This window comes from Carassius auratus, unplaced genomic scaffold, assembly GCF_003368295.1.
Source record: "Carassius auratus strain Wakin unplaced genomic scaffold, ASM336829v1 scaf_tig00037790, whole genome shotgun sequence".
Taxonomy (NCBI): Eukaryota; Metazoa; Chordata; class Actinopteri; order Cypriniformes; family Cyprinidae; genus Carassius; species Carassius auratus.
In genome coordinates, this window is record NW_020526407.1 from 39,823 (window position 1) to 57,015 (window position 17,193).

Consider the following 17,193-nt stretch of genomic DNA (forward strand, 5'->3'; position numbering starts at 1 on the left):
AAAGTGTGAAGTTTGACTATTTGAATGCTTAAATTATATTTGAGAGCTATGAGACATATTTTTCTAATTTTCAAACAACAAATAGGAAAAATCTACAGATAAAAATATGGATAAATAATATTAATTTAAATCATAAATAATTATAATAAAATAAACTATTGTTAATAATAATATATATATATTTTTCTTATTTTTCTTTTAGAGATTCCAAATCCATTGAAGCATTGGATTTTTTCAACCTTAATATTATCACACAAAGCTAATGTATGGCTTTGGATGATTTAAAATACAATGCACATGAAATAATTTTATTTTTACTATTTTGTATTTACTATTGTGCTTTGTGGTGATTTTGTCCTTTTTTGGTGCTTGTTAATTCCTGAAACACTTGTGCATAAAAAGCAAGATAGGATTTTGTGCCCAAAGATCTGTGTGTTCCCAACATTTTTAGAAATCATTTCTACACCCCTGGCCATAGCAACCTACGAATGTGTGAACTTGACCTGCCTCATCTGATCACACGAGGCAACTTCCATCTTCTGCCATCTCCTATATTAGGTATACATCAGGCAGTACTTTAGGCACTGATATGTCAAACTGTCATCTCTGATTTGTTTATTTTGGGATAAACCTTTAAGAAATGTCATTAAATTTAACAGCCATCCAGCTTTAAGAAAAGCAGAAAAGTTTTGGACAATTTTAGCTTCACAGCTGTCAAACGGTCACAAAATTTTTAATGTGAGAAAATATTAAAATACTCTAAAAGCAGGCCTCTATTAAATCAATTTTTTTTGTAATTGTAGCCCCCCCCCCCCCCCCACACACACACACACACATACAATGGAAGTCAGTGGTAACCTACCAGCATTTTTGCGATTATCTTATTCTGTGTTTCATTGAAAAAATTACAATTTTAATAATAATTTGTACAGGTTTAAAACAATATGTGAGTAAATTATTTCAGTATTTTAATTTTGAGATGAACTACGGTGTGTTGCTTTTGTGATTTGTGTGTTATCTGAAATGTTAAAATGTAAACTTGCAAGGTCAAAAATAGCTTAGTTGTTAAATTTGTTTTAACTTTAGAAAAGTTGAAAGTGTTTATTTATTCATTTATTTATTGTTTTAGCAAGTGATTCGTATTGATTGTATGTTTTGTTTTGTTTTGTTTTTTTGCCACACTTTGTCAAAATGACCACGCTGGAAATGAACTGAAAGCAATTTTATCTGGAAACGTTTGGAACTGCTCCTAAACTAAATCTCACTGAACTATATTTTTTAGATATCAACCTCAAATTTGTAATGCAACTTTAGATATACAGCTTTGAATTTGATGCAGTTTAAAAATAACAGGTTTTTAAAATATGTACAGTATTTAATATAAAATGTAAAAAAATATATTTTTGTGCATTTTTCACAACAAGAACATTGTGTAATTATTTTCTTTTCATAATAAATTATTTTTGGTGTCTTAAAAAATGATCCTAAGTCTGTGCTCTAAAGCATTCAATATTTATGACAGTTTCACTTAGAAATTTCATTTTCAAGTCTATGCTAAACAGGTAATATATGTGTCATAACTATGCTATAAATGTAATTTAGTAAAATACCTTAAAAAAAACTAATTAATCTAACTAAAATACAGTACATTTATTTCAATTGGAAAGAAAGAAGTAATTTTTGACTGACTCATGAGTAGCACCAGGGGGTTAACCTGTAATTTTCCTTTAACTCTTTAAGTCTACTGAGTAATGAAAGGGCAACCGCCAAACAAACAGAAACATATTTTCTTTAGGATGCAGCCCTCAGGAGCTTTTAGCTTGAGCCTGAAACTAGAATTGAGCTGACATGATGTAGAGCGGGCCTAATATATGCTGTGGTCTATTTTTAGCATAACTAAACACACCTGCACAGGTGACTGGAGTGAACTCTCATCTCAATTTATCTGACACCATTATGGGCTGGGATGAGATTTACACACACTGTGTTTCTCTGCTGCTTGCTGGAGCACAGCTGCAGCTGCGTCACCATGGAGATGCAGTCAGCCAATGACAGGTTGCAATTTTCCCTCCAGGGACCCTACTGATTCGGGCTGGGGGGAGCATGGGGGTGTAAACAGGAAGAAAAAACAAGAGGTGGGTGGATAGTGACAAATGTGAGACTGTGTGTGAGCATGTGCAGGTATGTGAGTGCGAGAAAGCACATATGTGCGTTCTGTCAGGTGGGCGGGGTTTACAACGTATGCATTCAGGCTTGTTGCTAGGCAAGACCGGTATCCATGGTTACCGCCATATCCAATCAGGTGTTAATGTTGATGTTGGCGCCCGTTTCATTCATGGTTGTTATGTGTGGAAGTGATGAGAATATAAGCTTTCTTTCACGGATATCGCTCCCAGATTCCCACTGGAACTTAAATCTGGTCTTAGAAACAGAGCTGTGGTTTAGTCAGTATTCTTTAAACTGTAGGGAACAGATAGAGAACTGTGTAGGCCACAGTCAGTGCATTCGTCAGAACTGTAGGAGTGTTACATTTGGTTTGATGTGTGTGTTAAGTGTGTGTGTGTCCTCTCCTCTCCTTCTGCCGAACAAAACCAAGTGACCGGTTGCTATGGGATCAGAGGCTTGGCGACCGTTACTAAGGCCCAAAGGCAGTCATACATGAACCCAGTCAACCCAGAAACAAGAGGCACAGAGAGAGAGAGAGAGAGAGAGAGAGATAAATGGAGATAAAAGAAGACAAGACCTGAAATATTTCAACAAATAACCTCAAATGTTTATCTAGCTTCAGTATTATAAAGTCCCCCCAAAAAATGTTTTTTTTTAAATCAAAACCATCCTAGACGGGTATGGATAAACTAATAATGTGGTGAAATAAAAACGTATGTATAAACTAATAACAAATGCCATGAGTTTCCATCAGGATAATTCATTGATTAAACTGTGATAAAAACATGAATATCACCTCAAAATTGTATGAAGAAAAATATTTTTGATTCTACATGCGTGAAAGATAACAGAAAAAATGTCAAAATGATGAGCTCTCCGGTTATTCAGAGAGCTGTTATTTTCCCAGACTGTCTTGGTTACTTCTGGTATGAAACGTGGTTTCAGGTTTAAAATATTTTTTCTTTTAATAATTCAAACAATAAATAGCATTTTGTGGCTTTTCAATGTGTCATGACAGATCGCTGTAGCGCCTCAGTTCAAGCGGCACATGAACCAATCATCTTTTCATATTTACCTAAAGCAGAAAATGAACATGAATGAACATCAGAATGTATTTCATTTCAAACAGCGGAAAGACATTAATACACATCATTTTTCAATCTACTCTCATGTCTGATATGTGGGATAAAATGGCGGATTACGGTTGGTCAGATCACCTGTCAATCAAGCTTTTTGCAATGGCTCAATATTTTGCTAGCACTCAAGTTGTTGTTGTGGTTACTTTGGGTATTTGGTGCGATATTTCAGAGCAAAAAGGTCAACTGTCTGTTGTCATTAGTGTAGCAATCTATTAAGTATAGCTCAAACATGATTTACAAAATAAGGGAAATGAAATTATCAATACATATGATATGTATTTATATTTTATATACAATATTAGAATCCAGTCCTTCCTAATAGCTTGAGAAAAGTGGCTTGATTCTTGGTGAATTAGTTTAAATTATTAGTAGTTTGTACAGTGTCAGATTTAGTGCTTGAATAAGAATATTAGCATTTCTCTTTAACATTTCTTCCCACTGTCGTGACTCCTGTGCAAACACATTCCTTCTTCCCCTGTGCCACATTATAAAGTGTGTAAATGCACTGCTTTTGGTATATATCCTACTTCAAACGTGTCTTCTGTGCCTGTATTGCAGTTTAATGACAGCTTACATAACAGTTTAGATTTGTTGCAGGTAAAATTAGACTAGTTTTTTTTTTTTATTCAAAATACATGCTTTGAAGTATTGATTTGTTTGAACTGTCATGAACATTAAAATATATTCAAATGTGTTATATAGAAAATAAGAAGTACTGAATGTGTGAGCTTATGAAAACACAAAAAATCAAGACATTTTAGCTGATTTTCAGTCTGTTTCTTTCATTTTATTAATGTTGCTCCATGTATACAAGTACATATATCTCAGTTCTGTCATTTTATTTTACCAGGGAATTTTGGAAATAAAAGGAATGATAGAGAAAGTAACAGAGAGAAAGAGAGAGAGAGAGAGAGAGAGAGAGAGAGAGAGCGTGTGTGTTAATTCAAATAAAATATCACCTGTAGCAACATTATCTCCACAGCAACCAAAAATACACAACGATAGGGCCAACCACTGACATGCAAAACACACACACAGCTTCACACATACAGATACACACAACGCTCACATTGTTCTGTCAGCATACTGAGAGATCGGTGTGTGTGAAGTGTGTCCTGTTTGGTGAGTTTGGAGGCTCTCTCTCTCTGTCTTTCTGATATCATGACATCTGCTGCTTTCAAAGTACAGAAAGACCAGAACTCTGTTAACACACACACACACACACACACACATGCAGTAAATGCATGCTCATACCATGCATAACTCCATACACACACTCACTTCATACTCCCAGATCTCTCCAAACATGTACACACTTTAAATTAACCTTCAAACATCCAATTAAAGGGATAGTTCACCTTAAAATTAAAATGACTTCTCTTCACATCAAACCTGTATTACTTACTTTCTTACATGTTACACAAAAGGAAACGTTTTGAAAAATATGCACACTGCTCTTTTCTATACAGTAAAAGTGGATTGGGACCAAAGTCTGTCAAGCTCCAAAAAGGACAAAATAGCACCATAAAAGCTTCAAAAAGTAGTCTATACGGCTTGTGCACTATATTCCAAGTCTTCTTTGAAATCTAAATAGCTTTTTACTCAAAATCTACCTTGACAGATGTAGTCCCCATTCACTTTTGTCTAAGGAAATGAGCCGTTCGTTCAGCTTCTTTCTTTTTGCATTCTGCAGATGACAAAAAGTCAAACAGGTTTAGATCATAATTTTGGGGTGAACTATTCCTTTACAATACACTAATACTGTTAACATTCAATACTGTGCCTGTGTGCATGTGTGTTTGATACATTGTGCTATACACTGATTTTGTTTCCACTGATACGTGAGAAAAACAGAGAGAGAGAAACAAAGAAAGTAGGAAAGTCGGGAGATAAGCAAAGACACAATGCCAATCACTAACTAGAAAGCAGCAAACAGGAGATATGGAATATGTATCAGGGAGGCTGGACTACTACCATTAATACTACTGTCACTCACGCATTCACACAAACACACACACACACACACATATATATTAACCCCTCCCGCTGCCATCACATCACACTCAAATGGAGGGAAGTGAGATTCAGAGGGTGCAATGAATAGATTCCATGTTTGTATTCCACCTCTCATTGAATGGAGGTAGAAAGAAAGGTGAAAAGAGATAAAGAGAGAGAGTTGGGGGCTGGTGGTTTGTATCAAAGTTCAATTTGATATTAAAGATAATATCACTGCCAGTCTTATTCACCATGATCATGTCCATCACCAACACAATGATCAAAGTCCAGCCTGTTAAAATCATTATTGTTACTATTATCTTTATTCATATTATAATTACTGATATAGTTTAAAATGGGCGGGCTAGTTTTAATTATTTAGATTTGATCTGGTTTTTCATTTGTCATTAATCTTGTCGGTCACTGTTCCTTCTGTTAATCCTGCACAGCGACTGCTTGCTCCTTGTTGGGGGCGGGGCTGGCCTCCGTGGTGATTGGCTCTGCAGGGGCGGACTCTTTTGCGGGTGGAGCCTCAGTCTTTTTAGACTCAGCATCAGGCTTGCTCTCCGTCGCTGTGGCTACAGGAGGGGCGGGATCTTTAGCGGGCTCTTTCACAGCTTCTTTCTCATTGGCCGGAGCTGCAGAAGGGGCAGATTTTTCTTCTGCTTTGGCAGGAGGGGCATCTGGACTCTTGGCGGGTTCTGCTTTGGCAGCCTCGCTGCTCTTGGCGTCAGAAGCTTTAGGAGCGTTAGCGTTGGCCGCAGGCTCCTCCTTCTTCGGAGGGGGGGCGGATTTATCCTCCTCCTTGGGTGCAGTGGAGTTGCTATCGGCGGTGGGCGTGGCTTCTTTAGCGGCCGCCGAGGTGTCATTGGTTGTCTCGGTGGCAGCAGGGGCATCCTCATTGTTTTCCTTCGGAGCTTCGCCCTCCTCCGCCGACGCTCCCTCCGTCTTTGCATCCTTCTCTTTCGCCTTCTCGTCGTTCACATTGTATCCCTTCTTCTTTTTGCTCAGCTTCCCTCCCATTTTACCTCTGACCTGTGAAAGAGAGAAACAGGACAATCAACACTGGCTGAAATGACCCAGAATGAGTTCTTGAACTGTCCGTTTCATCTTTTTGTTTGAACTCTAAAATCATAAAGGAGATCTTTTGTTATTTCTCAAACTGCAGTGGGATAAAATGTTTTTAAGAAATGGATCCTAGAAAACTCAAACATCTCGACAATGTCTCAATCTGTGTTTAGATTTGCCAATATACATTTACCAGTCTGCAAAACGAGATTATAATTAAAAATGTATATTCATTTAATTCTTTCCAGATAATCTTGACTATCGTAAAATATTCAAAAGTAAACTATATAATGCTATACCAATAGAATACAATCTTTTGGATGCCACAGACCCCCAAATATGATCAATTTTAGTGAGCTCCCATCCCTTAAATTTACTTCTTCTATGTAGACCCAATTTATACTATAAAAAAAATTACATAATAAATATATTCCTAAAATGTTAATCATATAGGACTGTGAAATCTAAGTTTTATTTTGTTAGTTCTACAGACCATCTGGCTTTACTTTGCTTTATACTTTACTATAAAATACTGTAATATTATTCTATTTTGTGTCAACAGCTATCTAAAGTGTTTCTGGCTTTAATTCCACAGGAATTTTAGCAGAAACATCAAAGACCGATTTTAAAAAGGTTCCTCTATTGCTTCCTGAGCCACGAGCAAAGAGCAACCACTGAGCAAAAAAATTCTCCTCTGGGAAGTGTAGCATGTCAAACACTACGTCTTGCATAATCAGAATGACTGAAGAAAAATGTAATTCATGCTTTTAACAGGTACTAAAAAAAAACCTGTCTGCAAATAGGTCTGTGCAAGGTTTCATAATGAGAGACAGCAAAACAAAATAGGATGAATTGAATATACATTGTATGTTCTGCTCTGAGTTTATTTTAGCACATGCGCTTCAATCCTGAAACAGAGAGCTAATAAAGGCTAAACTCAAATCTCTGAGACAGCCTGTCAAGGTTCTATCATATCATGCATCAAAACTAGATCATTAATCAGAAATCAGACTCTAGCGCTGATGGTTATCTGGATAGATGGAGGGGGTTTTAGAGGACTGCATCTCTGAGCCATACTACCTGCAATTCAGAACCTCAGTTACCAAGGCAACTGGGTGCTCACGTGACCCATTCCGAATAAGGATCTCTCTCTCTCTCTCACACTTACTCCAATGTCCCTGTTGGCTGCTTTAGCGTTCCTGAGCTCAATAACCATCTGTGTAATGACATACTTGCACACACACATACAGTTATTCTCCAGACAGAAGGAGAACAGTAATCATGTGAAGCCAACCACAATCATGTGAGTTGAGTGCTTCACACACATATGACTATGGAAACATGGAAATCTTTCCTTGCAGTGTGCAAGAGAACAATAGACACTATCTGTCCTGTCTCCACTGAGTCAAGCAGACAGCAGCACGCTGTTTCAGCGTTAAACAATACACTGCAGTGTGTGCGCGTCTGTGAGCTGTCTCATCTGTACAGGAGGCTTGAAATTCACTGACTGTGTGAAACCTGCTGATTGGTAATACATTTGATGCTGGTGTGGCTTGTAAACTGTCTATGCAGTGTGTACAAGTAGCCTAGTATTCAAAAGACTCATTGCCAAATTGAAAATTAAAGGATGAACTGCACTTTTCGCTTCTGCTCCACTACAGAGCATTGCAAAAAGAGTTTAGCTTAAAGGGGGGGTGAAATGCTCGTTTTCACTCAATATCCTTCCTGTTAATCTTGAGTACCTATAGAGTAGTACTGCATCCTTCATAACTCCAAAAAGTCTTTAGTTTTATTATATTCATAAGAGAAAGATAGTCTGTACCGATTTTTCCCGGAAAAACACGAGCGGCTGGAGGCGTGACGTGTGGGCGGAGCTAAAGAATCACGAGCGCCAGTTGGCTTTTGCGTTGAGAGCATGTGGAAACTGTGACATTACCGTGAGGGAAAAACCATCATCCAAAACAAACCATGGCTTACAGTCAGATTCAGCCGTTTATTAATGATCAGAATCAGATCCCGAGGCTGAAACTGAACGAAAGCAGCAGCAGCAACGACTCGCTCCGAGCGGGGCTCGAACCCGGGTCTCCGGCATGGGAGGGGACGCACTAACAAGGAGGCAGAGATATTTGAAGCAGTTTTACTCACCGCCTGCGGATGCAACACACGATCGTGACCCTTTTTCGTTGGGATTGCATCATCCTTAAGAAATAAACGATACGCAAATCCGTCGTCAAACTGGGCCTTGACAAAAACACTCCGTTGATGCTCTGTAAAAATAAACTCCATCCACTGGTCCCTTAATGCTGTTTTTTTTTTTGTAATCTGTGCAGGGTTGTCTTGCCCTGGCAACCAAAAATACACTTCTTTTGTGACTTTTCGCGACGCTCTCGCTCTGATCAGTGAATCGCTCTGATCAGTGAAATGTCTGTGCTCAGCCTCGCTGTACGGGAGCGCGCGCTCTTCCGGCAAAAGTGCCTTAGGACCCATATAAGGAAATTCCGCTCCATCTAACGTCACACAGAGCCATACTCGAAAAAAAACTTTCCGAAACTTGTGACAAACCGGAAGGAGTATTTTGGGAACAAAAATACTCCTTCAAACGTACAACTTAATTTTTGAAACTTTGTCCATGTTTAGCATGGGAATCAAACTCTTTAACAGTGTAAAAAACTCAGTATGCATGAAATAGCATTTCACCCCCCCACTTTAAGGGAAGACTGAACATTGATGCTCAATGCATCAGTAAGATTAAACCTTTAGATGCTTAGAAAATTCCTTTGAATTTTTTTCTTTTGTATTTTTTTCTTTTTTTTTTTACCAGAAACTCTTTTGTTTGTTTTATTGCATATTGGATTGTACTGTTTATATCTGTTCTTTTATATATTTTAAACATTTTTGCACACAATGTGTGGCATACATCACACAGACATCAATTTGCACTATTTGAAGTGCAAACAGCATTGAGCACATGTAATTGAAAAAAATATTGATAAAATTATAATTTATTAACTCTTAGTTATTTATATTTGATGTATATACACTACTGTTTAAAGATTAAATCTTGCAGCTGTGCTGTTAAATATTTCAGTGAAACCATGCATGGTGCCTTTTTTAGGATACTTTGATGAATAGGATGCTTAGAAAAACTTACTGTTCAAAACTTAAAACTAACTTGATAGATTAGTTGTACACACACACACACACACACACACACACACACACACACACACACATATATAACTGTTTTGCCATATAAACGTGTGCAGCTTTGAATTTGCTTATGTAACTCTAAAACTCAACACACACACACACACACACACACACACACACACACACATTGGACTCGAGGCAGAGGAGGGGGGTTGAGAACTGGAGCAGAAAATCTGGCCCAATCACTGTGCTGTAACAGCAGAAATGCATTCTGGGAGCAAACACAAACTTACAGTGTTTCATATTCAAATACAATAAACTACATTAGATATGGACAAAAACATGTATGTTACCTTATTCAGATATTACATATTAACTCACATATTACTTTTTTCAGTTCTCAGTGTGTATTTGAATCATTTTATTGGCTTGTGTTGTGTACTGGCTGAACACACGTTTGTATGCAACAAACTTGCTATTCTAAATATTATGGACCCTAAATATATATGAACATAGGGTAAAATAAGCATGAATGGGTAGAAGATAAGTTAATTATACATATCCTCATGATTTATATCTTTCTGTCTCTCACAATCCCACTCATTTGTGCATGTGTGTGCTTGCATGTTGAATATAGACACTGTTGTTTTATCTCCAGGTCAACAGGAGGCAGTGTGGAGCCACAACTCTGAGATGTTTTAGTGAGGACTGGACTTGAGTGGTGGGAGTAGAGAATGTGACTGGTCAAAGTTTATAACACACACACTCTAATAACTTTAGATCTGTCCCTAGAGACGTACTCAAACAAAACACACACACATTAGCACATTGTTGGCCAGGGCTCAGGCCTCTACGTAAACAGCAGCTCAGGCTAATGAATAACTCCAGAACACTGAGCAGACAGAGAAACCAGAAGCTTCTGTTTTTCATTTGATGGGGCAAAATGAAGTGAAGAGTAAATATGCAGTGATGAGTCATATGATGATTATTGTGATTGTGTTTGTTTTATTGATTTTTCTTGTCAACACAGATCAGGAGTTAAAGGCCATATGTTAGACGTGGTTTCAGGATGATTGTTGACAGAAAGAGTCACTCCAGGTAGCCTAATAATAGTTTTGTTTAATTTCCCAACTTCCCACACCAAAACAAAACAAACAAACAAAAATTGTTCTTGGCCATAACTTTGTGTGTCCAGTGAGCACTCTTCCTTCCTGATCAGTGAACATGTTTTAGACTCTTATTAACTTTCACAGAACCATTAACTGCACACTATGGAACTAAAACCAAAACGGGAAAGATGAATTGTGTCTGCTAAAAGCAATTTATTTGCATTTTTTCAGTGCATAATTCACGAAAGGAATTATGCAAATTAGGTAACAGTGTGAATTTGGCCACAAAATTGTTGATGAACACAATTTGCAGGCAAAAAATCCCCATCTTACAGGCCACTTCTAAATGCTAGGTTGGGGAGGATAAGGCAGACTACTACAATCTGCCATACTTTATCTAAGTGCTTTAGTTTATTTGGCTCTTTTAAAATGAACTTGACCCCACTGCATGTCTGGGTGCCTTGTTAAAGAGCTCTTCTCCATCATTTAATAAATTAATATTGCCGCCATTATCAGCAGAAAAATCTACACAAATCACCTATAAAATGTAATTTAATAGTGACACCAATTGCAGTAGGCAAATATTGCTGAGTTTCATGAATATAGTGCTCTGTAATGATCCTACAAAACGAGATTTACTCATTCTGCTAGTTTACTACCACTCAAACGTTTGTGGTCAGTAATTAATACTTTTATTCAGCAAGGAGACATTATATTGATCAAAAGCTGATGTCTTTTACTATGTAAAAGACATCAGCAATCCTTCACATAGAAAAGAAAACTGAAGAAAGTAAAAAAAAAAAAAAAACACAGGCATAAAGTTGGCTTGACGTTGGACGTTCGAGAGTCTCAAATTTAGGGACCGTCTCTAAAGTTACATGCGATATTGGTATACATTTTTCTAATGTCAGTAGCATTTGAGGAGAATGACTTACAGTCATAAAAACAACTGTAATTGTTCATCTAGGTGTCAGCTATAATGCACAAATGAATTGAATGTTTGATATTTATTACTTTTTCACATGGGCTCAAACGCAAATTTGAAGCTCAATAGCATTCGATGAGAAAGACTTGCAGTCTTAATACAATTGTAATGTTTCATTTAGGAGTCAGCTACAATGCACACCTTATACATTTTTAATATATATTAAAATAAATTATAAATAATTTAGGTAAAAACGAGGCCCGTTTAACACTTTCAGGGACAATCCTGTGAAAGTTTTTTTTTTCAGGTTCCTTTACGAAAATGACCCAAGGTTTTAACAATAACACCACAAATCATCGTTCTTGTAGCCATGGTAACTGCAAATTAACCATGGTTTTGTTTATTCAAATTATAATTTACATAAAAGTATTAATATACTGTAAAAAAAAATTGTTGTTGCTATAAAAACAGACCTAAGCCACCAATAGTCTTTAAAATGACTGAAAATGCATTATATAAAAAAACAATGAGTCAATAATGATTGGTTAACAATAACACTGTTTAAATACATAATATAGGCAAATACAAAATAAACAATTTATGTACATGTTATTACAAATGCCTGCAAAGGGAGCCATGTAATTGCTGCTTTTACACTTACAGGACGATCAAATCCTTGTTTAGGCTACTGACCAAACATTTAATTCAAATATTCACTTAATCTTTCATTTTTGGCCACCTTTTTGCTATATATGACACAGCCTTTATCATTTATTCAACAAAAAACGTGCATATCACAACCCTTACAAAAATAAACCATGGTTTTATGCTTAATTTCCTTTTGCATGATTTCTGAATGCTTGAGACTATAAAATAAATTAGTCATAATAAAGTTATAGCCATAGCTAAATGTGAAGAGCTACAATTGTAATTTTGTAAATAATACAATTTATTCATTTACTTTTTTATTTGATTAAAGTTCTTGCAAATTAGAAATGATTTCTTGTGACACTGAAGATTTAAAATTCATCTTTGCCATGAAGAACAAATTAAACAAGGGCGATATTTTAATACATTGAAATAAAAAGTTACTATAAATCATCATAAAATTTGTGTGTGTGTGTGCACTTTGGATGGGTTAAATGCAGAGCACAAATTCTGAGTATGGGTTACCATACTTGGCTGTATGTCACTTCACTTTCACAATGTAATTTTTTTTAGCTTATTATTCATTCAATAAATGTGCATGAGACTATAAGAATCAAACTGACCTTAAAATCTTACCAACATTAAACTAGATAGACAGTTAACAAACTAAAAAAAATGTGTATCTTGACTAAATGTGCTGCCATTTTAAAATCCTAAGAAAGCAGCTGTTAATGATGATGCAGTTGGGTTGAGTTTGATTTATATAGCGCTTTTACCGCTTTAGCGCTTTACAAGAAACAACAGATAAACATCTGCTCAAACCCCCAGTAATTGGAATAACTGGTGAGCTTCCAAATTATTGAGTCTGAAAATGTAAGATAAACCTAGTATGACAAGAATGTGCCTTGACTATTCATATTGTATTGTTTTTACAAGGTTATTATTTTAGGGTTATTTTCTTGAATGATATGAAAGTATCAGGACCTTGAGTGTGTGTGTGTGTGTGTGTGTGTGTGTGTTTGTGTGTATCGTAGTCTATTTAACTTGGTCTCAGAAACATCTACTTCAGGAACATAAACAGTAGTGCGAGGGAAGATTTTAAATGAACTCAGATGCAATAAAACAGTCTCACAACCAGAACTAAGATAAATAGAGTTCAACTGGACAGACAGAGAGAGAAAGAGAGCAAAGCAGATATGGGTTTACTCCAAAATCCCTGAGTTTTTCAACAAGAGTATTTGGAAGTGCTGAGGTAGTTTACTAACTCATTTGGACAGTGTCTTGAGAACTGTGAAAACTTTGGCCTGGTAAGATCCGTCATCCTTCACACACACGGCCATCTCTCAGGATGGAAATTGCTCTAATGAAAACAACGACTAGAGAACATAAACACCACTGGCAGACAAAATCATGCTCAGGCACACAAAGACCTTGAGATTCTTTCTTCGGTGTTGTGCAGACCCTGCATTATTCTGATGACTGTTTAGCTGCTCTCTGATGGTAAAATGCACTTTGACTTTGAGTGTGTGTGTGTTTATTTAAGGCTGTCATGGGTCCTAAAAACACCCTCAGTGGAGCCAGTCTGAGATAGTAACACACACACACACAATCCCTAAGCCTCACCCTGAGTTGCAGCCTTGTATCTATATGTGTTTCAGGATAGCAGGAGATTTGATTGTGTCATGTCCTTCAAGTACAAACATCCATAAATCGTGTTACTGACAGAGGCTTGATAAAATGAGATGCGAGCTTCCACATTTGAACATGCATATAGGCTAAATGTTTGTCACCTATAGCAATGTCAATATACAGGCATTACAGATGCCTCTAATTCTAATTCTATTATTGGTTGTGATCGAAATGATACAGCCAATGTTATAGTGGACATAAATAATTTCTACACAATCCATCTCAGTTTTAAAAATGTTAATAATATTTTATGATTCATTTTAATATTTTAGGATCAAATTTCCGGTGAAACAATAAAATATGTGCATAGAACACGTTTCAAAAAGAGTGACAAAAAAATAAATAAATTATAAAGGCATATATCAAAATATTTCCAAGAATTTATAAGAAAGAGTTGAAATCTTTAATAAAAAATCCTCATAGATGAATAAACTCCCACATATTTGTACCTGACATCTATCTGGTGGTTTAGATGTTGGTTAAGATTTCATATCTGACTTCATTAAGTTAAAAAAAGATGTATATTACTGTTTTAAGTATCTGAGATCTAGGCTTAGTCTAAACATAATTCCCATATCACCAGGGACAAAAACGGACACACACAAATCCACACAGTGTTTAATGTTTTCATTCTTGTGGGGAAACTTGCTGTCCAAACGAGAAGGGACTGCATTGTTCATTAGGCCTTGATTATATAGTCGATGTCCTGAACACAACACAAGTGTTTTTTAAATATGCCCCCACTCCTGTCTGTACTTTCACAAGGCTCTATGCTATTCAAATACAGTGATACCAGACTACATCCATCACTCTCTGACAGATGACATGTATTATTATTTGATGTCATTTATGTACAGTATGTCTTTTGGTCATTGTCAGATTTAGCCTGTTCATTGCTCTCATCCAGCTCTAATGCTGTGTTTTCTGTGCATCTCTCTCCAAGGGACTGTAACAGACAGGTGGGGTCGGTGGGGGTCTGGCCTTTGATTGGCTGTTGCCGTAGGAACCATAGGAGAGCTGCCATTCTGGCTCATTCTCACACTTCCTTCAGGTCATTGTCATGGCAACCCAGAGAGAGATTCCATGATGACACACACAATATCAGAATCGAGGAATCTGGGCTGCTGCTTATCCACAGGTAATTAACACATAATCATAGAAAGATATTTAGCATCTGTTTTATACATAAAATGCAATTCAATAGTCAGTGTTATTTTGTATGTATATATTATTATACAATGCATTTTGCAAAATCTCCTTTAAGATTCCACAGAAATATTTTCACACAATTTTTTTCATTTTTGGGAGAACTGTTCCTTTAATTCTCAAGCTTTCACAACTAATGGCTGTGTATTGTATGAAAAAAAGACAAGTGAAAAAACAGCAAACAACCAGCAAAAGCATTGCCACTACAAAAAATGTCAATTTTTATCCAACAGATTTCAACTAAACCACCATCAACTGAGCCATCGTGTTATGTTTGGAAGTCTGCTTTGAACAGTGCTCTTGAAGGGGTGCCATGTCCATGTATTATTAAGCATCTCTGGGCTTGACTCATAGATATATACAGTTTATGGAGTCAATAAAATAGGAAAGTGCAGATCACTATATTTCGGTATGTGGCTTATTTCCAAAATGACGCATTTGAATTTAAGTTTATTATGGGTTTGTTCTTATTGGTTGTTGTTTTTTATAAAGATCTGGCAACCCTAATGAGACAAAACCCTGTATTTTCTTTCCCTGCACATACGCTGAAACACATTCAAATACATCATTCATTGGGTTCTGTACACACTGTGTAGAGTTGTCACTACCTGCATTCTTCAGGAGTCAATTCAGTTGTCACTCCCCTACATTTCTGAACTGTGTGTGTACAGAACCTTTTCTGTAAAAAGGTGAAATGACACCCGAATTTAGCTGCAATGTGTACGTAGCCATAAATGATTTTAAAAGCCAAACAATTGTTCTGAAAGCTTGAAATGTGCTTTGTAAAAATGTAAATGTGCAACAATATCAGGCTCAGTGGCTCAGTACTGCACCACATAAAGCCACCAATTAATTTCCACACAGTGAACACAGAGCGCAAAGCATGATGGGACAGAACCTGACTAGTGACTGACACTAAAACTTATCAAGTTCTGCCAGCAAAACTAAGGCTGCCTCAGGAAAATATCAAATAATAAAATAATGCTTCACTAATCTGAAGTCTTTAAAAATGGTTTGACAGAATTGGTACGTAGACTTTGAAATTCTTCCTTTTTTTATTTTTTGTAATTGACAAGTCCAGAAATAACACTGATTTTGAATTCATCTCTAATTTAGGACTGTCTCAGATGTTCTTGAACTGTCTGTCCCTTTCAATGATCTTCCTCAAACAAACACACACACACACACACACACTCAAAGCTCTGCTTGGCTGAGCTGCCTTTGTCTCTGTCAGTGCCATCCTGTCTCACTGACTCCTTCCTCTCTCTCTCTCTCTCTTGCTTTCATGTCTATCCCGCTCTTCTTCTGACAAACACTGAAAACTGTGATCACAGTTATCTAAAAATTTTCAGATGAAAAAGCACTTGGTGCACCAAATTAAGTATTACATTTTAGAGCAATGCCTTGGATGATTTGTGGCACATTTAAGGTAGGATATCACAACATAAATATATTTCCGTATTTTCTGACCTGGAGTATGAACTGTGCGAATCCGAGAGAGAAAAATGCTGTGTTTTCAAGTACATTTACTTCATTTCAGCCAGAGTCTAAAATAAACACCAAGCACCAAATACAAGTAAAAAATGGTGTTGGTGAGTATATATGGTGAAACTTGCTAGCTGGCCAATAATTGGCTACTGTGTTTCAGAGGGAAACACGGCACTGTGTTTATTTACTCGTGAGCAGCTAAAGATTCAGAGACCTGGAGTGGCTCGGTTCACAGTAAATGCTGCTTCACACAAACTTCCTCTCTGAAAGTTTGGGTCACCTAAACAAGCCTGATCTCATGAAGAAAACATACTCGTGGGAACTTTTTAGCAAGAAGTGAAATACGTAGCAACACTTTCGATGTGAAATCCCAGAGTGGTGGTGGTGGTGCTAAAAGAGTGTTCGGTTTTGTTCCCTAGAACAGATGAACGTACGTTATGGTATGTTTTATATGACTTGAAATGCTCGTTGAGTGGCGCTATAACTCTAATGCTCCGTGACATTTTAAAATAATGTACCATCTGCACTACACTTAAACCTACTCAATAGTATGAACAAAAGAGAATGACACAAAATGCAATCCCAAGCATGCCGTTTTGAAGTGCTAATT

General features: G+C 36.7%; 1 protein-coding gene across 1 annotated transcript; it reads right to left on the minus strand.

Annotated features, from left to right (window-relative positions):
• Positions 1 to 4,060: 4,060 nt before the first annotated feature.
• LOC113083333 (brain acid soluble protein 1 homolog) lies at positions 4,061 to 6,355 on the minus strand. Its single transcript, XM_026254486.1, has one exon. It carries the CDS (start codon positions 6,321 to 6,323, stop codon positions 5,736 to 5,738), a length of 588 nt encoding a protein of 195 aa, XP_026110271.1. The 5' UTR covers positions 6,324 to 6,355; the 3' UTR covers positions 4,061 to 5,735.
• Positions 6,356 to 17,193: the final 10,838 nt, after the last annotated feature.